Source organism: Cebus imitator, unplaced genomic scaffold, assembly GCF_001604975.1.
Source record: "Cebus imitator isolate Cc_AM_T3 unplaced genomic scaffold, Cebus_imitator-1.0 Scaffold126, whole genome shotgun sequence".
Classification (NCBI taxonomy): Eukaryota; Metazoa; Chordata; class Mammalia; order Primates; family Cebidae; genus Cebus; species Cebus imitator.
Genome location: NW_016107441.1, coordinates 3,667,484 through 3,693,562, shown reverse-complemented (window position 1 = coordinate 3,693,562; position 26,079 = coordinate 3,667,484). Strand labels below are relative to the sequence as shown.

The 26,079-nt window shown below is 45.1% G+C and overlaps 1 protein-coding gene and 1 pseudogene across 1 annotated transcript; both read right to left on the bottom strand.

Moving 5' to 3' along the window:
• Positions 1 to 6,569: 6,569 nt before the first annotated feature.
• SAP30L (SAP30 like) lies at positions 6,570 to 21,927 on the bottom strand. Its single transcript, XM_017540537.2, has 4 exons — positions 21,082 to 21,927; positions 16,775 to 16,897; positions 14,466 to 14,564; positions 6,570 to 11,681 (listed from the first exon to the last, which is right to left on the bottom strand). The coding sequence occupies exons 1-4, from the start codon at positions 21,277 to 21,279 to the stop codon at positions 11,553 to 11,555; spliced, it is 549 nt and encodes a 182-aa protein (XP_017396026.1). The 5' UTR covers positions 21,280 to 21,927; the 3' UTR covers positions 6,570 to 11,552.
• A 1,593-nt stretch (positions 21,928 to 23,520) lies between these two features.
• LOC119473000 lies at positions 23,521 to 23,639 on the bottom strand (annotated as a pseudogene).
• Positions 23,640 to 26,079: the final 2,440 nt, after the last annotated feature.

Sequence of the window (26,079 nt, the reverse complement as noted above, 5' to 3'; positions counted from 1 at the left end):
TGGGTGTGAGACTAACTCGGGACGCTGGGGTTTTGCAACCCAAGATATCTGAGGCCTTCTTCCCTAAATGTACCTTAGGAACAGGGGTCTGTGTTTCCTTATTATGCAAAGCCTAAAATGCCCCACACATTTTTTTCCTGTTCCTTTGAATAGAAGCCACTGAACAAAACATAATCCTCTCTTAATAACTCAAAATATTTCTGCCACCAGTACACTGGGCTAATGAAACACAGAGGGCAGTTTCCCACTGCACTAAATACCCAGGTTGCTGGGATCCTGAGTTCTTCCAACAGCTTTTAGCACTCTTCCATCTCCCCAGCATGGTCAATATTCCACTTCTCTCTGTGGTACAGGTTGCATGGTGCATGGGGGAGTGAGACTGACATAGGTTCAAATCCCAGTTCACTGTGAGATCGTAGGCAAGTTACCTGACTTCTCCAAGACACAGTTTTCCCATCTGAAAACCAGCAATGAGAATAGCTTCTTTGCAGGTCTGAGTGAGGATTAGGATCATATATAAAGACCCTAGCACAGTGTCTACTTCTCAGTAGGGACTTAACAAATAATAGCTATATTCCTGTAGCTGTGCCATCCTGACCATCTTTTCATATCCAGCTTTGGAAATATTCCTCGATAGAAATATGAATAGCATATATTTGAAAATGATATTAGCAACCAGAAAGAGAACACCCTTCGTTGAAGATGAAGGTACCTCCTTGGAACTGTTTAAATGGACTCAGCCAAGTTTAACTTCATCTAGTTTAGATAAACCCCAGTAGGCAGGCTGTGGTCTTGTCAGTAATTGATTCCCTCAGTCCTCATTCTTTGGGCTTCAGTAAGTTTCATTAGATATACAATTTCACCTTCTGGCAGTTGCTGGTGGATGTGGCTTAGTCTGAGCTCTGCTGAACCTGCCCAGCTGACTGGATGGCTCCCCTTGAAGCCTGGTCTACTCCTGCATCCCCCATCACTTAGGCAGGAGAGGCTCTGGTTGGGCACAGGTGCCCTCCCACTGCTCACTTAACAGAGGCCAATCTTGCTGGCAGCTATGAGCCCTCAGGAAGTCTCATTTAGCTGTCTTGGCTTAATTAAGCTCATTACATTTGCTAAGCCTCATTGGCTTCTCTAAGACTTCAAGAGCCCATTATGCACTGCTCCTTCCTCAGAAGTAGGGTTGGCACAGGGCTCCAAGCTTTCATCACAGATTCTATGATTTTAGCAGTGGAAGAAGTACTTCCCACTCCTGTCTGAGTCTTAGCTCCTCTGAAATTCTCGGCTCCTGGAGGACAGAGGCCATTTCCTTTGGCACCTGGACACAGCAGATAATCAAATATTCTTGTGACCATATTTCATCGATGGGGTTTTTAAAAATAATAGCAGGTTTGGTGACTCCAAAGTTGAATGTCCTCATTCTAGCATGAGGCTTTCTGCTCCTCATTCACAGTCACGTCAGCCTGGACTTCCCTTCACTCTCATCTCTTCAAACCTGTTTCCTTCAAGGACTTGCTTAGGTACTTCCTCTTCTGGAAAGCTCCCTGCTTTTCAGAATGCCTTTTCCTTGGTATTTTCCTCTTACTCTGAATCTCAGTGTAGATAGTGTGTGGCTATACATGGAGTTAGCAAGTAGATGCTTTGACTTACCTATAAATATGGTCATAGCAGGGCTGGGCATGGTAGCTCATGCCTGTAATCCCAGCACTTTGGGAGGCCAAGGCTGGCAGATTGCTTGAGCTCAGGGGTTCGAGACCACCCTGGGCAATAATATGGCAAAACCCTGTCTACAAAAAATTAGCCAGGTGTGGTGGTGCAGGCCTGTAGTCCCAGCCACTCTGGGGGCTGAGACAGAAGGATTGCTTCGGCCTGGGAGGTCAAGGCCACAGTGAGCTAAGATCACACCACTGTACTCCAACTACCTGGTGACAAAGTGAGACCCTGTCTCAAAAAAAAAATTATATATGGTCATAGTTACAGATATATGTGTATAAATATACATATATACTATGCATATAAATATATACAGATACATATTCCATATAGTATGTATACAGATACTCTGTATACATACGTTTACAAATATAGTATTTCTAAGCTGGTGTGCATATCTATGTCATTAAATATTATTTTACAACTATGACATATATATATATATATATATATATATGCTTTCAAAACCAGTCTCCTATTAGTTAACATATAGGTTGTTCCCAGTTCTTCTCTGTTCTAAACAATACTCTCATGAATTACTATCTTACTCAATTAGTAGGCAGCCCCAAATAGTGGATCCTGGAACCTGCTGGACTCATCCCCACCACTTTCTGGTGACCTTGGGCAAGTCATTTCACCCCTCTAAATGATTTCTTCGTCTGTAAAATGGGAATAATAATAGTACTCATCTCAGAGGGTTGTCAAGGCAAGTACAGTGCTTACCATTGGGCCTGTCACATTGTAAGTGCTCAATGAAAAAACAGTACCAATTTGGGAGGCGGAAGATGAGTATTTTCTTTGGCTTTTCCACTACCAGTGGTGACTTTGTATATCACTGTTTCATAGCATGTGACAAAAACCCACAGCAGTGATGGATGACAGCGCTGTACAACACTTAAGTGCTGCCCAAATTTAAGATTGTATTGTTTCTCTTACTATTTTCTATATGTCTCAGGATTATGTAATGTAAACTATGCAAGCAGGTAGTAAGTGCTTTGAGGACACTTAAAAATGCTTTGTTATTTTACAGTTATGGTAAAAATGATTCGTGCTCATTATAACCAGTTTAGATGATACAAAGAAAGCACAAAGAAGAAAGTCAAATTTACTCCAAAATCACCAACCAAGACCAACCATGGTTGCCATATTGTCTTTTTTTTACGTGGTGCCCCTGTGGTGCCCAGGGCAGAACACGGCAGGCTTTAGCTGTTTAATAAAATGCCTGTTGACCTCAACCAGATTGACTGTTAACAGCAGCATGCTCCAGTTCTGTCCCTCTCAGCCAACCTCTGACAGTTTCATTAACCCCATTAAATCATGCAGGTGCCTTTACACCTCCTGGGCTTGTTAATCTCTGTTCAGCTCCGGTAAGTTAAAACCTGGCTAGAAGGTTGGATGTACCTTGTTAACCTCCATTAAACCCTATTAAATTTCTTAACTAGAGTCCTAGTGATTTCTCAGAATCTCTCATTAAAGTTTAGTAAATCCAGTTGACCGGGACATGGGTAACTGCTGTAGCTACACTGCTTCAGAGCTTGGCATTCCGAGTTCTTTGGCAGTGGGGTTGACAGCAGTATCCCTGGAGCCAGACAAGCCTTGAGGATCCATCCTGGGAGTGCCTTTAGCTCTTTAGCTCACCCTGTTACTTGGGTGAGTTCCTGAACTTTTCTGAGACTATATTTACACCTCTATAAATTGGAGTTCATAGTTTCTACTTTATATGATTGCAGTGAGATTAAATCAATTAATGCATGTAAAATTATTAGCCATTTTCTGTCTGGCATGTGCTGTGTACTTGATAGCTATTATTATTCCTGAATGTGGAAGATCTTTGTAGACAAAAAAACTGCTGAGTAAACGGAAGACTCAGTCCCAGTGCTGTGTAAATACAGTGTCCTCCTCGTCAGCTTGGGCTAGAATGGTGGGTTATTTTCATTCTGGTTTCATGCAGAATGAAGATCATCCATTTGAATTATTTGTTTTAACAGTGTCTTTGTGGCTGTGCATGTCACTCTGTTTGCTCAGACTCTGACACTTCTGAGCTGTTTCGTGCTGAACATAACATAGTTGTAATACTTTCTTGACCAAGGCCTTAGTGGGGGTTAGACTTAGTGGTTCCTAAGCCTGGATGTGCAAATAAATTTCCAAGAGGAATTTTTTTTTTTTTGAGATAGAGTCTTGCTCTGTCACCCAGGCTGGAGTGCAGTGATGCAATCTCAGCTCACTGTATCCTCCGCCTCCCAGATTCAAGTGATTCTTCTGCCTCAGCCTCCCTAGTAGCTGGGATAACAGGCACGTGCCACCATATCCAGCTAATTTTTTTTAATTTTTGTATTTTTAGTAGAGACAGGGTTTAGCCATGTTGGCCAGGCTGGCCTCAAACTCTTGACCTCAGGTGATCCACCCTCCTTGGCCTCCCAAATTGCTGGTATTACAGGTGTGAGCCACCATACCCAGCCTCCAAGAGAATTTTATAAAAACATAGTTTTCTGGGCTTCACTTGAGAAGATTCTCATGAAAGAGATCTCAAGGGGAAATTTTAACTAGTATTTTTTTTTTTTTTTTTGACACAGAATTTCACTCTTGTTGCTCAGGCTGGAGTACAAAGGCACAATCTTGGTTCGTCGCAACCTCCACTTCCCAGGTTCAAGAGATTCTCCTGCCTCCTGAATAGCTGGGATTACAGGCATGCGCCACCACACCCAGATAATTTTTGTATTTTTAGTAGAGATGGCGTTTCTCCATGTTGGTCAGGCTGGTCTTAAACTCCTGACCTCAGGTGATCTACTCTCCTTGGCCTCCCAAAGTGTTGGGATTACAGGCTTAGCCACCACACCCAGCTTGACCAGATAATACTGAAGCTGTTCATCTCTGCACTGGGATTTGGAAACCTCTGGACCAGATTGGTGCTCCTCAACTTTATTGAGCTTAACTCTTACTTGGAGAAATCTTATTACTGAGACTTAGCCCCTGAGCTTTTCATTCTGAGGATCTGGAATGGGGTCCCAGGAAGTGGCATTGCAACAGAGTGCTTAGGGGATTCTGATGGGGGTAGAAGGTGGCAAGTGCCACACTTTCAAAAACACTGGACCTCAGATGATTGAGACAATATCCTAAAGCTCTATTTTGAAAAGAAAAAAAAGGGTGTCGGTTCCTAGTGAAACTTCTGTTCTAATAGCATATTAACATGTGGGTTCATCTCCATCTTTCCATTAAATTAGTATCTGTGGATCCACGAGGGATGTTTACTTCAGCAAGAGGTCAGCCAGGTTTGGGAAGTGTGGGGACAAAGCACCCCTTTGCTCTTCAGTGTGTGAGGAGTTTGGAGACAACAGGCAGGCCCTTGTGGTTATAGTATAAAAGAATGGGAAGATGGCAGAGGAGGGGAAACAACTGCTTATGCTAAGAAACACGGTATGAAAACTGGAACTGCCTTTGTTTTCAAAAGCAACTCAGGGACCTGTAAATGATGGTGTCCTTCAGCAACAATCCATCACTAGTTCTGTGAGCTCCTTGGTGAGAGCCTGGACTCCCTGTCCTCTCAAATATCTCATGAAAAGCCATGCAGATCGCGAGGTCAAGAGATTGAGACCATCCTGGCCAACATGGTGAAACCCCGTCTCTACTAAAGATGCAAAAATTAGCTGAGTGTTGCACAACTGTAGTCCCAGCTACTCGAGAGGCTGAGGCAGGAGAATTGCTTGAACTTGGGAGGCAGAGGTTGTGGTGAGCCGAGATCACGCCACTGCACTGCAGCTTGGGGACAGAGCAAGACTCCATCTCCAAAAAAAAAAAAAAAAAAAAGCCACCCTCCACACTCCTTACAGAGGAGTGGGATGGGAGAGGAGGAGGATGTGGGAAGGGGAGGATCTGTACTTTAAACATTTCTTCGAGGCTTAAAACTTTAGAGCTAAGATGTATTACTTCTATGCAACTCATGATAAAGACAATTTATTGTACTTTTCCATTTTCATTCTGCTGAGGACAAAGCTGTGGTAAAGTGGCACTGGAGATAGGTTTGAAATGGGAGGCCTGAACTCGAGGCTTGCCTTTGCTCTTCTCTGGCACTGTGAGGCCAGGTGAGTGGTATCATCCGGTAGGCCTTGGGAATCTCCACCAGTAACTTGCAGACATACTGCCCTGGCTTCTCAAGCTCTAGTATCCCTAGGGAATGTGCTACTATGCAGATTCTGATTCAGTAGACTGCTGGCAGGAGGGGCTGTGAGATTCTGCATTTCCAACAAGTGCCCAGATGGTGGACCAACTTTAAATAGCAAGGCTCTACTTTAGGTGAAGAAACTCCAGGCCATACACTGTTAAAAATGTCTTTGAGAAATTTAAACATTGGGATGTTTATGTGCAGTTCTGGATTTCCAGCTCCTCTGGCCAAATTGCAAGACCTGGTCACACAGGGCTGGTGTGCCCACAAGGGTACAATAGTGGAGAGCTGAGTAGTGGCTGCCCTTAGAAGGGACCTGCGTTTTCCAGTTTGCAGCTCACCCTCTGCAGGTATTTCAATGTGCAGTTAATTCCCCATCCAGTTTATTTAGGTGGAGAGCTGAAGACCCAGCGAGAGAACTCTATTTGCCCAGGGCATCCAGTACATTACATGGAAGTTGAGCTCCAGACTCAGGCTGTTGGACCCAGTCAGGCTCTTTCCAGGTGAGTGAATGTGATAGCAGGACTGGAACTTGGGCTTAATCTTCTGGGATCTAAACTCAGTGTACACTGGGAATGTAGGTGCTAGTATTTGGAGCTGGGAGGAAAGATCACTGTCATTAATCACTGTAATATGCTGCCAGGGGCCAAATGTGGAAGTGAAAGCATCTGAATTCTATATAGAAATTCAAAGGGAAGACAGATGGTCTCTTACTCATTCAGGTTGTTTATTAAGAGCAGAAGTTGGGCCATCCCATCTGTGTGATATTGCAACATGGAAAGTCACATACATACTAAGGAGACCCCATAGACTTGAGAGCCTTTCAACAGTACAGAGCCATAGATTACAAAGTTAAGATACAAATGATCCCCCAGATTTGGCAGGAAACAAGTACAATATGAGGCGGCCTGGAATGGAAGGGCACTTACTTTTCAATAAGGCAGTTACAAAACGGAGGGGGAAAAAAAACCCCAAAACCTCATACCCCAAAATATACTCTGATGAGCACAGCAGACAATAGAAATGTAAAAGAGGGATCCTGTACAACCCTCTGTCATTGGCAAATGTGTTCATTAAGTGAAAGCAACTGAAGGGTTTGTGTTTGAGATGCAAGCTAGATAAAACAACTGACTGTAGACATTTCTACCTCAAGAAAAGTTCCCATCTTGCCCCAGGCTGGATTCTACCTCAAATCACCAAACCCACTTTACCATTCCTAACCATAAACTTGGAAACAGTCTATAATACAATGAAAGGAATAAAAAGGCACCCTTAAAGCACCATGCTTCCCAAGGCATGCTCTTGAGCTCATCTGACCTTCAGTTTAATGGCCCAGCTCAGTAATGGGGACCAGGAGCCAGGGCCAGCTGCATTATACAATCTCTGAGGATCACCTGGAAGGCAGGTCTGACCAAGAGATCACAGATCAAGCCCATTTCATAAGAATTTAAATGCCAGGACAATACTACGTCTCCCACTAGAGCTTTTGAACCCTGGTTTTAAATTACAGGCTAGATCTATTTTCCCTAACCACTCATTTTGCTAAACTTAACTGGCCTGATCATTCCACTTAATCTTGAGTTCTGCAGGTTGGTCCCTGAGAGCCAGGTTGGCCTTGGGAATTTCTGCTCAATTATAAGTTCTCAAGAATCTGAGGGCAGCTGATTTAGACTGAATTAGAGTCATCCTGTAAGACAGAAAGAAAAATGCTAGACGGGTCAAGAGGGCCCGAGGTTGGTGCTGGTAATGCCGTATGACCTCAGGCACATCTTTTTGAGTTTTAGTTTCCCCATCTCTAAAAATGGATGACTGGGCAACAGCAAGCTTAAAGGTCTTTCCACCTTGAAAATATAGCACTTTTCTGACACCGAGACTTTGTTTTCTTAGTAAAAACAGTGTGTGAAGTCCGTACAGAAATCTAAGGTACAAGCCCTGGGCAACCATGAGACCTTTAAACTTCATGGAAAGCAATAAAGTTATAAATCTTCCAGCTGAACTTTTTCCTGATGTTGTAAGCATCCATTTTTGTGGGGCAAGTACAGAACTGAGTCCTCATCTGTCTTGAGTTTTAGCAGGCTGCTAACATCTCATCCCCCTCTCATCCCCCCACTGCTTTGGCAAGAACAAGCGAGCATAAGCCAGCCAGTAAGGTTTTCTCAGCATTCTCCAACAAGGAACTGAGTGGACTAATACTCAGGGGTAAGGACAGGACACCAAAGTGTCCATGTCCTAGCACTGCTTATTTCCAAAAGGCAAACGCTATGCCCTGGGACAGTGCCAGCAATTAGGTGCTTTGCCAAAAATAACTTGTCCCACATGGCCCCCATGGGGCAGAGACTAAGATGGAAATTACAGAGAACATAGAAAAGCCAGAGGTTCACAAAGAACAGGCTTCTCTAGGAGGTAGTGGGTTCTCTGTCTTCGGAGGTGTTTAAGTCCAGACTGCTCAACCCCTTGGTGGGGCGGTTGTGGGCAGAATGTCAGCACCTATGTGGAGCCTAGATTGGGTGATTTAACGGCTCTTTCTCAACTTTTGAGATTTTGTCATTGTAACGACTGACAGCGCCTTTGGATGACTTCCATGAAGCACTGCTCTGGAATCTACACCAGGTATAGCCTCCCTCAATAGGCAAATCCTCGAGAGTAACTTCCTTCTCCCACCCTTTCCCTTCCACCAGGCAACTGCCCTGCAGGATATTAACAAAAAAACTCCCACAAAATAGAGCCAAAACACCAAAATTAGATGCAACACTGCAGCTGCAAACAACTGTTACTATCTGTTCTCTGAAAGGCTAGCAGTGACTATTTAGCTATGACAGGGACATCTAACGACTGGCAGCTGTAACACACACGTAGTAATATTTCTCTTCATTTTACAACACTGGTCTTGAATCCTTTGGTTTTCAATCTTTTATGAGATTCAGCTATGATCTTTTTTACATGCTGTTGCCAGCCTAAGAGTTTGTTCCTCCAAGTAAGAAGTTTGTCCATTGGTTTTTAAAAATCTTAAAACAACATGAAGGCTAGGCTATTGATGTTTCCATGTGAGAACCTTCAGGGTATATCAAAGACCCACGCCAGGCTGGAACTGAGGCAGGAACCATACTCTTTAAGAAGACAATGCCAGTTCTGGATTTCAAATTCCAGTTTTGCCCAGGAGCACCAAGAGGAAAGAAGGCAGCGTTGCTACGTCACAGGTGGAGAGAAGCTCGTGTCCTTGATGGGTGGTGTAAAAATGCAGCAGCCAAGATGAACACTGCTTTCCCCACACCCCACCGCTCCCTGAAGCCAGGCCTCATTGCTCCGGGGGGCCTGGACACTTCTCACAGGCAGGAGTCCCTTGCCCAAAGATAAAGCCACCAGAAACTGCAGAAGAGGCTAAGGCAGGTGGTTTAGTGGTTTGATGAAAGAACAGATTTCTGCACATAAGAAAAACAGGTTCAAATAGCTTTGTCTTTTCTCTTACCTGGAGTGTTTTAAAAGGTTTAAAGGATGACTGCAACCTCCACTTTCCACAAGCACCTCTCCTTAGAGGAAAGACAACAACACAGCATCTGGTTGAAGGTGAAATATTTCCCCAGGTTTAGATTTGGAACAAAGATTCTTTCAGACACGCTTGAACAGATGGATCCTACCACCACATATTCTTATGCAGAAGCTATTGTCTCTCTCAACTGGGAAAACAGATTTGCTGCTAAAGAAATAGGGATGTGACCTACATGCCCACAATTCTGGTTTACATATCAGAAAAATACACTTTTTTACTCATTAAGATATGGACACTTCCATGGAGCAAGTTAATGATGCCTTAACCTGCAGGCCCCATGTGCCCCTCAACTCTAGCCCCTGGAGCCTTCTTGATGCCTGGATCAACATCCTTCAGTTCTAAGCACACAGTGAATGTGAATGACTGAAAACACTCACAGAGCACTGGAATATGCCATCCACAGCCAGGAGGCACACCAAAATAGGATCCCCTCCAGTCCAGAGCATATTCTATATACACTCATTTATACATATTTAATTAAAAAGGCTGCAATCTGCTTGACATGCATTTTGAACACAAGCAAAAGCTTTGCTGCAATGGAATATACTGCATTTTAGTGGGAGTGGTGACCCTGTCCCTATTCCACAGAAAGCATGGTACTCTGCTACACAGAAATGAGACCTTTGGACACTCTGCCACCCTGCTCAGCAAGGGGTTTAGTTCTGACTTCTCTGAGATGGTGCTCAGATTAAGCCATCTGTGAAACTCTCTGCCAAGCCAGTCTATTCATTGTTCTTTTTATTATTTAAGGCTTAAGAAGTAACTCAGAATTGAAACTGAAGAGGAAAATGACACCTTTGACCATATGTCAAGATGGTCATAAATTAGAATCTAAATCCTTTTCTTCTCTTTCTCCCACCCTCCTACCTCATACCATCTGTCCTCCATTATACTGATTAGAGAATTTTGCAAAAGCATGTTTTTGGATATAAAGCTTTGTTTTCACAGGATACTTCGGCTCTGATATAATTAGGTTGAGCAGCTCAACTTTTTGAACAACAAATTATTTCCAAAAAATTATTTTAGCAGTCTTTCTCCCTAAGAGGGAAGGAGGCAAATTGTTCACAAAAATGAGCATCAGATGGAATTGACCTTTATTGCCCAAACTCTTGATTTGCTGATGACCAGAACCCAGGGAGTCAAGGCCAGCCAGACTTTCAATCCTAAGCTGGACTTTTGGGCAGGAATCACACGGCCCCTGGCAGCTTGCATGGTGGTTGTGAACTTAGGATGAATACTTCTGAAAACACTTGCCACAAACCACTAAATATGTCAGTGTGTCAATGCATTTATTGTCCAGGAGCTTGGCTGAAGTCACAATATCTAACCGTACCCCAAAGAGTGAAGCACAGCGGGGTACATAAGGGACCATATCTTCTGTGAGGGTCTCTATATCACTGTTTCTGGAACCTCAATGAATACAGTTTTGCACATGCAACTGTCCTGAAATCCTTATCTGATCAGAAACTTCCTTGTTGGTGCATCAGGATTTCCTCCACATTCTAGCAGTTAAGTGGTGAGCAACAGAAATGGCAGAGGTCTCAGTAATGAGAGGTGTGAAGCAGATGTTACAAGGCTGGCACTATTAGTGACAGCTCAATTAGCCAATACATACTGATTGAGTGCCTGTGTACAAGGCAAGGGTGAGAGGGGGACCAGTGTCAAACTGATCTGCTGATAAATGACAAAGCTTGCAACGAAGCTGGCGGGATATCTACATCGCCAGCGGGCAGCATGCAAGTCCAGACTTCTGTCTGCTCATGCACTTCCACTGTCAATTGCACTTTGCTGCTATTCCAAGCTACGGCTCACACGTGGCAGCCTGGTGGATAAGGTGATTACCAAAGTATTTCTTATCCCACATTTCCACTAGAATTGACTTAATGCTTTGCTGAATGCTGAAATACATAGTTTTTAATTCTTTTAATGATCCTGCTTTTTTAGTCATTTTAAAAGAAAGTCTTTCTATATACATGCTAAATTATGAGAATATAATCCTCCTGACCAAAAAGATTTACAGTATTCATCATTCAAACTTTTTTATTTACAATAATATTTAACAGTCTTTCTGGGCTTAAATGTAGCAGATTATCACCTGTGCATCAAGCATTACACTTCATTCCTTTAAGATGTGCTTCATCCTCACTCAAGCTGCTTGCCTCCCTCTGATTTCTGGTCCAGTCTACTCTTGTTACTCTTCACCATGTAGATGAAGTAGGCAAGGGTCTCTTTTTCATTCACAGGTATGTTCCTGAAGTGTCGACTCACAGTCTATGCGTGGGGAGGGGGGAAAAACCAAAGTTCCTTAAACCGTGCATAAATCACACTGCAAATTCTGCATTCGATAAAGAAGCAAAGAGGGAGTTGCTTGCATGCTGTGGTGGGAATTACAACTGCTGCAGAACTTCCTGCCATGTGCAGAACTCAGAATGCCCTTTGCCTTTCCTCCCCAGGGATGTAGGTGGTTTAATTTCCAGGATCCAAAAGTGGCTTTTTAACCCACAACTCTTCCAAGGTGCACTTCTATTTCAGTGGCAGCCAACCACCTGTCATGGCATGATTTCATGATCATACTCATGGAGGAGAGATGGGGACTGCTCTGGTTGGCTGGCTGCTACCAAATCCCTAAGGCCTTGAAAGTGGGCAGAAATGTGTCTCTTAAAAATTGTCAGGCAGGCATGGTGGCTCACACCTACAATCTCAATGCTTTGGAAGTTAAGGCGGGAGGATTAGTTGAGGCCAGGAGTTTGAGAGCACCCTGGGCAACTTAGTGGAGAACTCATCTCTATCAAAAAAAAAAAAAAAAAAAAATTAGCCAGGTGTTGTAGCATGCACCTGTGGTCCCAGCTACTTAGGAGGCTAAGGTAACAGGATCATTTGAGCCCAGGGGGTTGAGGCTTCAGTGAGCTGTGATTGCATTACTGCACTCCAGCTTAGGTGACAGAGACCCTGTCTCAAAAACATAAAAATTGTGTTAGGTCAGGTGTGGTGGCTCCCACCTGTAATCCCAGCACTTTGGGAGGCCGAGGCTGGCAGATCACCCGAGGTCAGGAGTCTAAGACCAGCCTGGCCAACATGATGAAACTTGTCTCTACTAAAAATACAAAAATTAGCTGGGTGTGGTGGCAGGCACCTGTAATCCCCGCCACTTGAGAGGCTGAAGCAGGAGAATCACTTGAACCTGGGAGGCGGAGTTGCGGTGAGTTGAGATCATGCTACTGCACTCCAGCCTGGGAGACAGAGCAAGACTCGTGTCTTAAAAAAAAAATTGTGTTAAATGAACAGCCAACTGAGCAAACTGAACAGAGGCATCTGAACCCCAAAATTCCTCTAAATAGTACATAATTGCCTCTTGAAAGACACACTGGATTTGAAGGAAAATGCATCATTTACTACATACTCCTAATACTGCATTCTGTAAGTAATGAGAATGCAGGTCTCCTCTTGCCCCATCTCATTCTTTCCCTTCCACCAGGGAGAACACTGGCAAATGGCTGATATTATCTTGAAGCAGGAGAGGTTTGTGACCTCCTCTGTGTCATCTGGACACTGTTGAAGAAGTTTAAGTGACAGCTGAGCAAGAAACCTCTACAGGAAAAACCAAAAATGAAACAGGCTGGGAGCCTTTCAGGAAATCTCAACGGATCAAGGTAATTGAAACAGATAAAAGATGACAGAGTACTAGACATAAAGAATGGTTATCTCTGGATAATAGAATTATATTTTTCTTTTCTCCATTTTCCAACTTTTCAACAATAGGCAGAAAAATACATTAAGAAAAGAGTGATTAAGAAAGAAAAGAGGGATGAGAGAATACCCATACAAATGCCAAGGATGGAATTATCAAGCCAGGCTGTTCAAGTATTTAAGAAGTGGCCAATGGTGCATTTCCCCTGACTCCAAACTGTGTTAAGAACTCAGGGCAGGAGAAGACTTTCTTGGGTGCCATTCATTGAAATACTTTCATTACCAACACCAAGGGGAAATCAAGGAAAAAAAAGAAAAATAGCTCTTGCAGAACATCAGGAAGGTTTTGGAATGATTAATCTGACACATCTGACGTGCAAAAATAATCATCTCTATAAAGAATCTTGCTAAGCCAGGCACAGTGGCTCACGCCTGTAATCCCAACACTTTGGGAGGCTGAGGTGGGAGGATCGCTTGAGCCCAAGAGAATCATTTGGGCAACACAGTGAGACCTCATCTCTACAAAAATAAACAAAATTAGCTGAGTATGGTGGTGTGCACCTGTGGTCTAAGCTAATCTAGAGATCTAGAGGCTGAGGTGGGAAGGATCACTTGGAGTTGGGAGTTTGGGGCTGCAGTGACCCTAGACTGTGCGACTGCACAAAGTCTGTCTCAAAAAAAAAAAAAAAAAAAAAAAAAAGTAAAGTATCTTGCAAAGGATTCAAACAAATGAACACTCAGGACTTAGAATCTGGAGTCATGAGATCTCAGGCTCAATAATTCTGCTATCAACTTACTGTGTGATTTTTTTTTTTTTTTTTTTTTTTGATCGGAAGCCTCGCTCTGTTGCTCAGGCTGGAGTGCAATGGGGCAATCTCTGCTCACTGCAACCTCTGCCTCCTGGGTTCAAGCGATTCACCTGCCTCCAAGCGATTCTCCTGCCTCAGTCTCCTGAGTGGCTGGGACTACAGGTATGTACCACCATGCCAGGCTAATTTTTGTATTTTTTTTTAGTAGAGATGGGGTTTCACTATGTTGATCAGACTGGTCTCGAACTCCTGACCTTGTGATCCACTGGCCTTGGCCTCCCAAAGTACTGGGATTACAGGTGTGAGCCACCACGCCTGGTCTGCTATGTGATTTTAAGCAAGCCCTTTCCTCTTTCTGTGCCATGGTTTCTTTTCTGGAACTGAGACCTTTGCAGGTCTAAAGCTGTGGAGTTCTAAATTGTGCCAAAGAGGAATACAGAGTTGCTTCCAGAATTCTGGAGATTACACTTAGCAGACACACACAGTAAGGGAGAATCAGGGTCACCATTAGAAGCAGCACAATGCTGGCTCTTTTTAGAGGGCAATTTTGTCTACCTACTTCTGCTAACTGGGCCTTATTGAAGCCCGGTCTGGTCTGCAACTTGTAGTGTCGTTTATAACGTCGTAGGGTATTCACCTGCAGCTGGAACAGATCGACCTACGGAGAAGAGGAGAAAAAGGTTATCCATTACCTGACCAGCCAGGACTTACCAAAAGCCCACTATGTGCCTAGCACTACACTTGGTAGGGGTGAGGATGGGGAGGGCTACAAAAGAGGTCTTAGAAATGGTCTATTAAGGACTAGTAACTGGCTAGGAGGGCAAAAATAACAGTGGAGCTGGCTGGAGTGGGCTGATCTCACAAAACTGGTAGAGAAGGTGAAGCTAAGCTAAGGAGGGGCAGGGTCTGCTAAGGCACTGAGAAACAGGGTAGGGAATGAGGAAGAAAATCAGAGCACAGGCAGCTGGAAGAGGCATAGATGGGCCAGGGGGTCACAGGCAACTGAGATGGGTTTAAAAGGTGAGACTGGATGGTAGCATGTCTAAAAAAACAGAAGGAGCTATCACAGAGGGTGGAGGGTGATAGTGCAGGATGGCTCTGGTGGTGGTGGTGGTTGGGAAGACTGATGAGGGGATACAAAGGGAGATGCTATAGCAACAATCAGAATGTGATGAAGAGATTGAGCTTTGGAGGGGCAGTGATGCTAGAAGGGACACCAAAGATGGGAGAGTAAAGGTAAAACCAGAGACATCCTGGAGAAAGACAGGCCAGAACGAGGCAGTGACTGGATAGGGGGACACAAATGAGGGCAGTGGGAAGAACTGTAATCCTCAGATAGCTCTTTCCTAGACCCAGCCTTCAGGTATTAGAATCCTTAACCTCCCTCCAGAGAAAGTTCAAAAGCTACTGTAGTGAATATGCAAACCAGTAGGTTAGGGTTGGGGTCTTTGCAGATGACTTGATAACAGAGGGGAAGGGACCCCCCCTTTTTTTTCTAACAAAGGAAGAGAGGAAAGCTGCATAGTCATGAAAAATTGAAGGCCCAGAAAGTTGGGCTGCCTTTACCTGCCTCTAAAAGAGCTGTTCTTGCTTCAGGCAGGTGGAGAGCACTTAAAAACAAAATGAATGATCAATATGAGGGGCCAAAGTCCTTCATTCTTTTCAAAACATTCCTCAAAACCTTTTTTTTTTTTTTTTGTGAAAAGCATTTAGAAATCGAATACATCCATTTCTTTATAGAATAACAATGATGCTAAAGGCAACAGCAAAGATTTTGTAAACCAATGTTGGAAAAGGGGACACAGGGAGGGGCAGAGGGAAAGGGCCAGATTTTCAAAGGTTTCCTCCACATCTGCAGACAAAGGCCCGCCTACTCTTTCTATTCCTACACAGTCATTTTCACTCTGAGTGCTAACAGGCGGTTGCCTTATGAAATATTCATGTGTCAAATATTCAATGTACACTATAAACGGTTCTTCTTTTGCTGAGTCTTGAGTGAAAACAATTTAGTAGAAAGAAAATCCAATATTCTTTCCTGAATCCTCACTTAATAGACACCGGCACCTGAAGGGAATGCAGCCTTCTGGTTTGAGAAGCCTAGTTCTCATGGTCTAGCGCAGTGGTTCTCAACACAGGACGATTTTGTCTTGCAAAGGATATGTGGCAATGTCTGGAGATACTTTTTGATTATCATGACTCAGGGTGATGGGTAGAATCCCATGAGGGGATGCTGCTGAGACATGCTGTTAAATATCCTACAATGCAGAGGACAGTCCCACAACAAAAATTATTTGGCCCCAAATGTCAACAGTGCTAGGGTTGAGAAAACCAGGTCCAGTGTAACCGATTTTGAAATGGATCCTTGCAAACAGTCTGGACTAAGTGTCAAGAAATCAGTGAGAGAAAATCAGAGTCGGTATGAACTGACAGCTTACACCTTCATTTCACAGAGCAGAAAAAAGAAGGGAAGACACTTCTCCCAAACCATTACACACTCTCTAAAAGCATAAACAGGGTTTCAAAAAAAGGTGACACTGTGGTTGTATTTATGCATTGGTCAGGGGTGTCTTGCGGAAAGGCAGCGTGATCTACTGGAAAGGGCCCTAGACTAGAGCCTGCAAACTATATACATGACCTCGGCTCCCTATGCCTGTCTGTAAAATGATGGAGCAGTCTGACCAGTTGGTGTCCAAGCTTTTAGCTCTCAGATTCCCTATTACTATAATTCACTTTTCAGATAATAATCCACAGCCAAACACAGGGGACTAAAATTACTTCTTAACACAAAAAGTAGACCCAGGCCAGACGTGAGGATCAGATTAGAATCCATTCTTCCAGCTTCTGCAAACTGATTTCTTCAACCTTTACCTCAGGAATGTCAGTGTCATGCTCGGGAGAATCTCCACCATCGTCACTTGTCTTCCTCTTCCTTTTATTTCGGACACTCTGGATGAAATTTTTGTGAAAATCACAGATATACAGGTGTCTTACCTAATGGAAAGAAAATCAAAGTCAGAGTTGGCCACTTCCTTGGTAACAGCAACAGGTATCTGTTAAATTGTGGGCTTTCTTCCACTGGAAGGCATTGGAGAGATAGATGGAAGACAAGATGTAGGCGATAATTCACAGAAGCTCACTACTGAGTTGCAAAAGAACACAAAGTGGATGCTAACATTACACTTGGCGGTGTATCATACGCCAAACCTCCACTGTATCATGAAGACCGTAAATGATTCAGCAAAGGAAGAGATCCCTGCAACAGAGATGCTCAGGGAGAAGGGCCCTGACTAAAAGAGAGGACTTTAGGCAGACAGGAAGCATTCCACATGGGTAGGAGAGCCAAGATTTAGAGTTTCCAATGAGGATGACAGAAAGAATGAGTGGGGAGGCCCAGGGTACACAGTGTCAGTTGGGTGACATGCAAAAGATTATGAAAAAGTGAGGCATCTAGGGGTGGGGGAGGGCATGAGAACAGCTTGGACTTTCCTTTAGATAAGAAAGAGTCCCTCAAGGAAGCAGGGAGTGATGTGACATTTTCAGAAGGCCTGTAGGAGTCATAAACTTACAGTAGGCTGGAATGCATTGTCCTGGGGAGGAGGAAAGCAGGAAAGAAGGGACAGTGGCAATGTATTTGGGACACTCTATTTTTATACTGATAATAGCTACTATTGTAGGATAATAACTGAAAAACTTTGTTTCCATGTGTCATAATTCTTGCATTACCTCACATCTGATCCACAAAGAAATGTGGAAAAAGATGTGGAAATTCTTACAAGGTAGAGAACCACATAAAGAAGGTGGATACTACAGATTTTCTAATGCAAGCTGGAGGCACACTAGTAAGTGAAGGTGGTGACAGCAGCTAAAACATGAAGAATCCTCCAGGGCTGGCTGGAGGAACCATTGAAAAACCTTACAGAAACTGAATGCCCGGTAAATGAATTGGGGTTGTTGAAACTGAAACAGCTGTTGCACAAATGTTCTGCAGAGACTTCTGAATTTGAGTTTATTCCTTAAATCCTTAAAGATAAAAGTAAGCTGGCAGGAAATCGGCATCAATTAATTCAGACCCTTTCATGGAGAAAATAATGAAAATTGTTTATTTTATTCAGATGAATGATCACTTTCAATGTGGCTGGATTAGTGAGTCATGAATACTTTTAAGTTTATACTATGATGGTGTCTTGTAGACAACAGGTACTCGACAAATGCTGATGCACCAATATAGGTAGTCCCCTATATCTAAAAGTGGCTTAGGCTAATGAAAGCCACCATTTACATGATTACAAATTGGGATCGCTTTGCCATATTCAACTCTGTCAAAGGATTTTCAAACACAGCACATGCCACAGTCCCAAAGAATCCCACCTAGCTGATGTATATACTACTGGACATGCTTTTCTCCAGGAAGAAAGCACAACAAAGCACATTCTGCATCCCTGAGAGGAAGCTGTCCATTCAGATCAACTGCTCAAGTTCATAGTAACAAAATTTATAACAGAACAGGGAGAACAGGTGGCTTCCGAAAGCTTTGGCTGGGAGATTTCAGAGCACGACAATAGAATGGAATCTCAGCTGTAAAAGAACTTAGCAATCACTAGTGCAATCCCATTGACCCCAATCCCATTTTCTAGATGGGTAAAATGAAGTCATCCAGAGTGACGAAATAACCTGGGGAAGGTCACCCAGGCCTTCTGCCCCCCAGTACATGTCTTTTCCTACCCCAGCATTTTCCTTTATACTATTCTCAACTTCTATTTTTCTCCAGAAAAAAAAAAGCAGAAATATGTTAATTAGAGGTATATTAATATTTTAATAGATCACAGAACACTGCCAAAGTCTACATAACATGAGTTAAACAGCCCAAGTTGAATTTTTGGTGCTGTTATTTAAAAAGGTTCTCTGCTAGACTCTCTTACAAGATAAATAATCATTTTCTCCTTAACCATTTTCAAGTACATACTGGTTTTCAAAAATTTCAGAGCTCAGGGGCCTTTGGGAGTGGGGTGGGGGCAGGAGAGTGGTAGCAAAGGCTCTAGAGGGGTTTTTTTTTTTTCCTTCACTTTCTGCAACAGCTAAAAATTCTTGTAACACAGCAGTTACCTGGAATTGAATTCCTGCCCAAACCTGTGAGAAACAGAATCCCTTTCAGAAATAATGACTTCACATCACCTTAAAACAAATTGTGAGTGATTCCACCTGGCAACCTGACTCCTTCAGAAGGATTACTTTTGGGAACACTAGTGCTAGGCTCGGGCTGCCTTTCTTCTAGATAGTGTGTGTGAAATGATCAGCATAGCTCAACACAGGTTTTTTAGTAGAGTCAATGGGTAAATAAAAGGAGCCCCAGTTGCAGTAGCAAAATCATTCAGATGGGAAGGGATCTAGTGGTCTAAAAGGGATGGAAGATTCTATTTCCTGGAAAATATTATTGTAAGCTGCTCAAGTAAAGCAGCTTCTAACAATCTACACAGAAGGTAGGCAGTATTACGAAGAGGACGAATTCATTGCCGTATTTCACCTCAACATGTGACCTAATGAGGGACCACCTTGATGTCTAGCTCCTTGTTTGTTCTTAGGTAATCACCATTCATGCATTCATTGATAGAGAGCTGTAGTAAGAAAGTCATTAACTTTCTCCCAACCAGTTAAAAATAGCACCTGTCCATGCAAGAGCTACAAATGTACTATAACAATTAACTTAAAATGGGGTAGGAGGGAAGAGTCTGAAGAAAGGACAGGGGGGCTAGGACAGTGGCTCACGTCTGTAATCCCAGCACTTTGGGAGGCCTATGAGGGTGGATCGTTTGAGGTCAGGAGTTCAAGATTAGCCTGTCCAGCATGGCAAAACCCCATCTCCACTAAAAATAAAAAAATTAGCCAGGCATGGTGGCAAACGCCTGTAATCCCAGCTATTCAGGAGGCTGGGACAGGAGAATTGCTTTAACTTGTGAGGTGGAGGTTGCAGTGAGCTGAGATCTTGCCACTGCACTCTAGTGTGGGCAACAGAGTGAGACTTTGTCTTAAAAAAAAAAAAAAAAAAAAAAAGGGACAGGGGAGATTTTGTATTTAGTGGAGACTTAAGAGTTATGTATAGGGCTTGGAAATAAATCAGATAATATGTTTAAGAAACTAACCAGCCTCTTAGGTGCTGTGTGTATTGGACACCCCCACTTCCTATCTCGGGGCCTGTTTCAACCCTAAAATCAGAGAGGAAACGTGCACTCCTTTTCAGTTTAACAAGCAGTCTCTGATTTCCTCCAAGTGTGGAAAAATTTTGATTCTAAAAGAGAATGGATGTTAACCACCTAAGCTCTTAGTCTGCCTGAATATTAAATACCCCCTTAACTCATTTCCAGTTCCTAATCATGAATCAATCACTTAAGGCTTGCAGCAACAGATGTCAAACTAAAAAGTTCTTAATTGGTTGACAATAGGCACAGCTTCAGAATTGTTAACTAGAAGTGGAGAAATCACACAGGAGAAGTTTCCTATAATAAGGCACAAAGAGCAGGGCAATTCTATTTAAATTTAAATCTCCACCCCCTTACTTCAAAAGAAACTACCACTAAGAAAATTGATGTCTTTTCTTCCCCCTCCAGTCAAATCGACTGCAAGAGCCATTTCCCAAGACCTGGCCTTGGCCTTATTTCTGCCACATCCTAGAAAAACCCATTCCCACAGCTGCCTGCGAAGCAGCTAGCTCGGTGACACTCTGCAGATGCCGAGGCTGCGGGAGCCAGGGAAGTAACTGCCACCTTTCTCTGTCTGAAAGAATAACAGGGTTCCTAGAAGGAGAGAGAAGTTGGAAAAGAGCCGGGTATCTTCACCCCCTCTCCGATTCTTGCTCCTTCAAGGGCCAACAAATTAACCCACCTCTCCCAGCTATAAAATCTAAACCAATAAAACAAGTTGGAAACTGCTGTCCAATCTTCCCAGGCAGCAGGAGTCCTGAAGCCCCCGCCCCCATCCTCCCGATCTGGGCAGAATCACAGTCAGAGCATGTCAGCGCCGGAGCGGCCTTTGAAATGCCGAGTCCAACTCCTCAGTTCTGCAGACCCGGGGCGGCGAGGCCCAAGGCGGGGAGTGCCCAGGGAGTCCAGACGGCAGCCCGGGGCAGCGGCCGGAGAGGGTGGGGGGTGCCGGGGCCCAGACCCAGGCAGGGGCGGACTCACGCTCTTGTCGATGTCCAGCTTGAGTTTCTTCTGCGAGATGCTCTTCTGGACCCTCTTGCTGAAGGAGGCGTTGCCCGCGGGCCGGACGCAGCGCTCGCCGTCCTCGATGAGGCAGCAGCTCTGGCCGTAGCCCGGGGCGGCGGCGGGGGCGGCGGGGGGCCCTTCGCGGCTGTCCTCCTCGGTGCTGAAGCCGTTCATCTCCCCGCCCCGGGCCGGTTCCTCTGGGGGAGGGTCCCCGGTAGGCCACTCCGCAGCTGCGCTCGCCGCGGGGCAGGTCACTGAGACCCCCGCACCCGAGGGTCCCAGAGTCCGTCTCCAGCCCGGGCGCTGCCCTGCCCCGCGACAGAGAGGCCCGGCTCCCTCGGCCCCCGGCCCTCCGCCTCCGGAAGCCCCCTTCCTCCCCGCTCGAGGCCCCGGGGTCGGCTCCCGCGGCTCGCAGGGCCCCGCCGGGGGTCACCCGGAGGCGCCTTCTGCCGGGGGCCCAGAACCGTAACCCTGCAGCGGGGGCGTCCAGGAGAGCTTCCCAGGAAGCAGCCGCTCCCCAAGGACTCCAGGCCCACGTTGCCAGGGGGTTTCGAAGGCCCCCGCCGGCTCCCGCCTTCTTTCGGCTGCGGGGCAAACTCGTTGCCGGGCAGCTCCCCCGGGGTGGCGCGGCCTCCTCGCGCGGGGCCCGGCCTCGAACCCGCGGCGCCCGGGCCCCGCGGCTCGTCCGGCCCACTCCACCCCTGCAGCCACTGGGCTGCTCCCCGAGTCCCGCGGCAGCCCCTGGGCCGCCTGGCCGCCGCCAGCCTAACGCTCCGCACCACAACAGTTCGCTCCCCCCGCCCTCCGCGGGACAGCGGAAGTCCCGCCTTCACACGGCCATTGGCCGCATTTCCTCTCTGGGCGGGGCCGCTGCTGCCGCTGGCGAGTCCCATTGGGTGTCACCGCCGCCAGTCTCCGGCGCCAGGCTACTTCCTGGACTCTGCTGGGATGGGTTCAAAGTAGAGAAAGTGGAAGAGGAAAGAGTTACCCCGGCGAGGACTGGGAACCGGGCCGCAGACTCACCGGTCCCGGGGTGGGATGGTGAGCAGAGGCCTGGCTGGACCGAGGGCCAGACTCCAGGAACAGAGGAACACATTCGGGGACGGACAGAAGTAGAGACGCGGGCGGGGACGCTGAGGGACACACTTGGTGGAGCGGTATATGAGGGGACCTAAAGGATATAGAGGTGCTCACGAGAGGGGCTGACGAATAAAACGAAGGGGCCAGGACCAGAGAACTCGCGGACACATGGGAGGGAGGGTGGTGAAATAGGACGGAAAGCCAGTCATGGCGGGAAAGACCGAGGGACAACCCCATGCAGATAACGTGGAAAGGCATGCGGAGGAGGTGATGGGGGATCTTGCAAGGTAGTAGCAATATTGGCGGTAGCCGAGAACTTCCAGACTGTGGAGACTGGGACTAGCTTGGACGGCACGGAAAGAAAAGGAGAGTGGGAAAGAAGACCCCGAGGGGTTTGGGCGACCCCTTCACTGGGAAGAGTGGGAAGTCCAGATGAGGTCTGGAGGGTGGACTAGGTGAGCCGCGGTCAAGAGGAGGGAGCTGCAGGGGAGATGGAGAGAAGGCTGAGAGTGGGGGCCAGGGGCCAATCTCGGGATCGAGATGGGGAAGGGCTGCGGTGTCTTGGGCCCTCCCGGGAGCTCCAAGCTGTAGTTTATTGCTTTGAGCCCCCAGGTCTGTCGGCGAAGCGACTTCGCCCTGCCAAGACCCTGCGCTTGGTTTCGGCGCTCAGGGCACCACCTCCCCTCCAGGAAGGGCTGCAGGGGATCCTCTGGTCCAGCACTTCAGTCATGCCACCCTCCAACTGGGCAACATGGGGACAGATGAGGTCCGAAAGGCGATGGGACTAGCCCAGGGTAGTGTAGTTATTTAGGGCTGGGCAGCGTTTTATGGGCAGGGAAGAGCGGAGGATGTGCTAGGTGATAGGTGAGCAAGTGTTCCTATTTTCATAGCACTGGAGGGCATAGAAGGAGCTTCGGGTTTGTGTCCTGTTGAAAAAGGGAAAGCTACCAGTTTCCTTGTTTAGAAGCAGATGCCTGGTGATCTTAAGTTTTGCTCAGTGGCCATAAACGCATATTTGTAGCGTCTAAACAGGTAATTTCACACCTGGGACAGCCATCGTCAGAAACAGACCTACCCGAGATAATATGAAGTACAATTATGTTCATTATGAGATTATTTATAATAGGAAAAATAAAATAGAACCTCAGAGTGCCAAAAGGGGCTTAAGTAAACTACCTAAAATCTTCCGAAAGAGATATTGTGCAGTTAGCATTTCAGGTAGTTTCAATATCAATGTAGACATTTTCTGTAGAGAATAACTCACCATTAATTCTTAAAGAGTTGATGAGGAGTTGGGGAAATGCTTTTTAAAAAAAATTAATAGATAAATAAAAAGGCCTACAGCACCCGGTATTCCCAGGTAGAATCCCATCCCAGTACTGATCAGGCCCAACCCTGCTTAGCTTCTGAGATCAGAGGAGATCGGGCTCATTCAGGGTAGTATGGAGAAATGCCTTTTTATAAGGAAAAAAATTCAGGATATGAAATTGCATGTAGGATATGATGTCTATACATCTATGTTTAAAGAAAAAAAAAACAAAAAAACTACTGGTATAAAACGTATACCAAAATACTAATAGTGAATATTTCTGGGTGGCAGGAATATGGTTATTTTTCTCCTTTTGTTTAACCTTTGTATATTCTTTAGTAAGCATTATTTTTGTTTTTACAGTAAAAAAATAGACTGAAAATTAATGGAAAAATGGCACAGATTAATAGGAGCCTTCCTTCAGAGTTCATATTCTATTCAAAAGTAAATTGTTGTTGAACTCATAGGGTTGGCTATAGGAGGAGGATGAAACATAATCCTTTCTCTAAAATGATGTCTCCCATATGGAGTGCTCAGACATGTATGTAGAAAATAGCTGGGTGTCTGTGCCAGGCACTGTGTGATGTTGGTTCTAAAGTCAGTTGGTATAGATCAAACCTCCTTGTTTCCCATATTTTTCTAAACAGCATTTGCATTCAGTGCTAGGCTATTGTGGCACACACAGCTTTTTCTGCACCAACTTCCTGTGGCTAAGAAGATCTGGGACCTTTTCTTAGGTGCTCTATATCAGTCCTTTAGGTAGTGGCTACTTCTTATATCTGCTATTCTTGTATTATTTAGCGTTCTTTTTTCTTTTTACTAGGTAGTTTCTTATAACTGTAGGGGACTACAGTCCCCTATTATAATTGATACATGTTTATATTAATATTTTCCTGTTCAAATTATTGTAGTGCTTACTCTTTCCTGATTACCCCCAGACTGATACCCCCAGCCAACTTGTGTGTGTGTGTGTGTGTGTGTGTGTGTGTGTGTGTGTGTGTGTGGTGGCGGGGGGCTCATGCTTGTAACCATTCTTTTTTTCTTTTTTTGATACTGGGTTTCACTCTTGTTGCCCAGGCTGGAGTGCATGGCACTGTCTCAGCTCACCGCAACCTCCACCTGCCAGGTTCAAGCGATTCTCCTGCCTCAGCCTCCTGAGTAGTTGGCATTACAGGCATGCGCCACCACACCCAGCTAATTTTGTATTTTTAGTAGAGATGGGGTTTCTTCATGTTGGTCACGCTGGCCTTGAACTCCTGACCTCAGGTGGATCCACCTGCCTTGGCCTCCCAAAGTACTGGGTTTACAGGCATGAGCCACTACGCCCAGCCAGCTTGTAGCCATTCTTTATGTATAATTTTGTAGCCTTTATTCAAGGAATACTTTTTCATAATCTTTCCCCATATTACTGCGTACTTTTGACAGTTGCCATTGTCCATGTAGTACAGTGCAGTTGCTGTAGTACAGTACCCTGTGGTGCTAAGGACAGTTGGCTTTGCTGTCAGAACTGGGTTCAGATCTGGGTCCACCCTTTACTTGTTGTAATATGTTAGCAAATTATTTCACTTCTTAAGTCTGATGAAATAGGTGGTGACAAATTCTTAACACTGTGCCTGGAACATCATAAGTGGTTAATAAATGTTAACTATCATGATTACTACCATAATTACATTTGCCCTCCCTAGTAGTTGAGTATCTTTTTTGTATGGTTCTGTATAATTATTTTTGAACATAAAACTTTCTATTATTTAGGATTGTTATTTTTTCTGAGTGTCAGAGGTGGAATTGTGGTCAAAGACCCAAGGTTTTCCAAGGTCTAAGGGCCAAGCTCACTGACTCTTTCTTTTTCTCTTTTTTGTTTTTTCTGCCCCATGTCCTCCCCACCCTCACTCCTTCCATACAGTCAGGCCGCAATTGAGAAGTTATCCCCCACCACGCCTTAAAGAATCAGAGTCAGACACCTTGGCCAAGCAGTCACAGTCCTTCAAAAGCTCTTTCCTCTCCTTCTCTCCTCTTTTCCCTTTTGAGGGAATGTGGCATATGGCTCTGGGAGTGATTTCCAATGACTGCCCTTCTTTGGGAACAGGTGGACACTTATGTGTCCAGTGACTGGGTTTCTAATCCTTGGGTGGCCCCTGATTGTATAATAGCGGGTATTTGCTGGGTTAAGCCTGTGGTTCAAACTGTACTGGTCTGTTTCTCTCCAGCAAATCCGTTGGTAGGAACTGACAAGTGGTTACTGGGAGTGGTTAGAGCAGAGGCACCTATGGTGGGTGCTGTCTCCTGTGCTCCCCAGGGCCTGGTAGTTGAGCTTGCCCTTGAGTTCCATAAGGTACTCATAGATACATTGGTGTAGACCAAAATTATCGAGACAGGTCTCAATTTAGAAGGTTTATTTTGCTACGGACTAAGGACGTGCCTGTGACACAGCCTCAGGAGGTCCTGACTACATGTGCCCAAGGTGGTCAGGATACAGCTTGCTTTTATACCTTTTAGGGAGACATGAGACGTCAATCAGTGTGTATGAGATGTACATTGGTTCCATCAGGAAAAGGCAGGACAGCTAGGTGCCGGGGCTTCAGGTC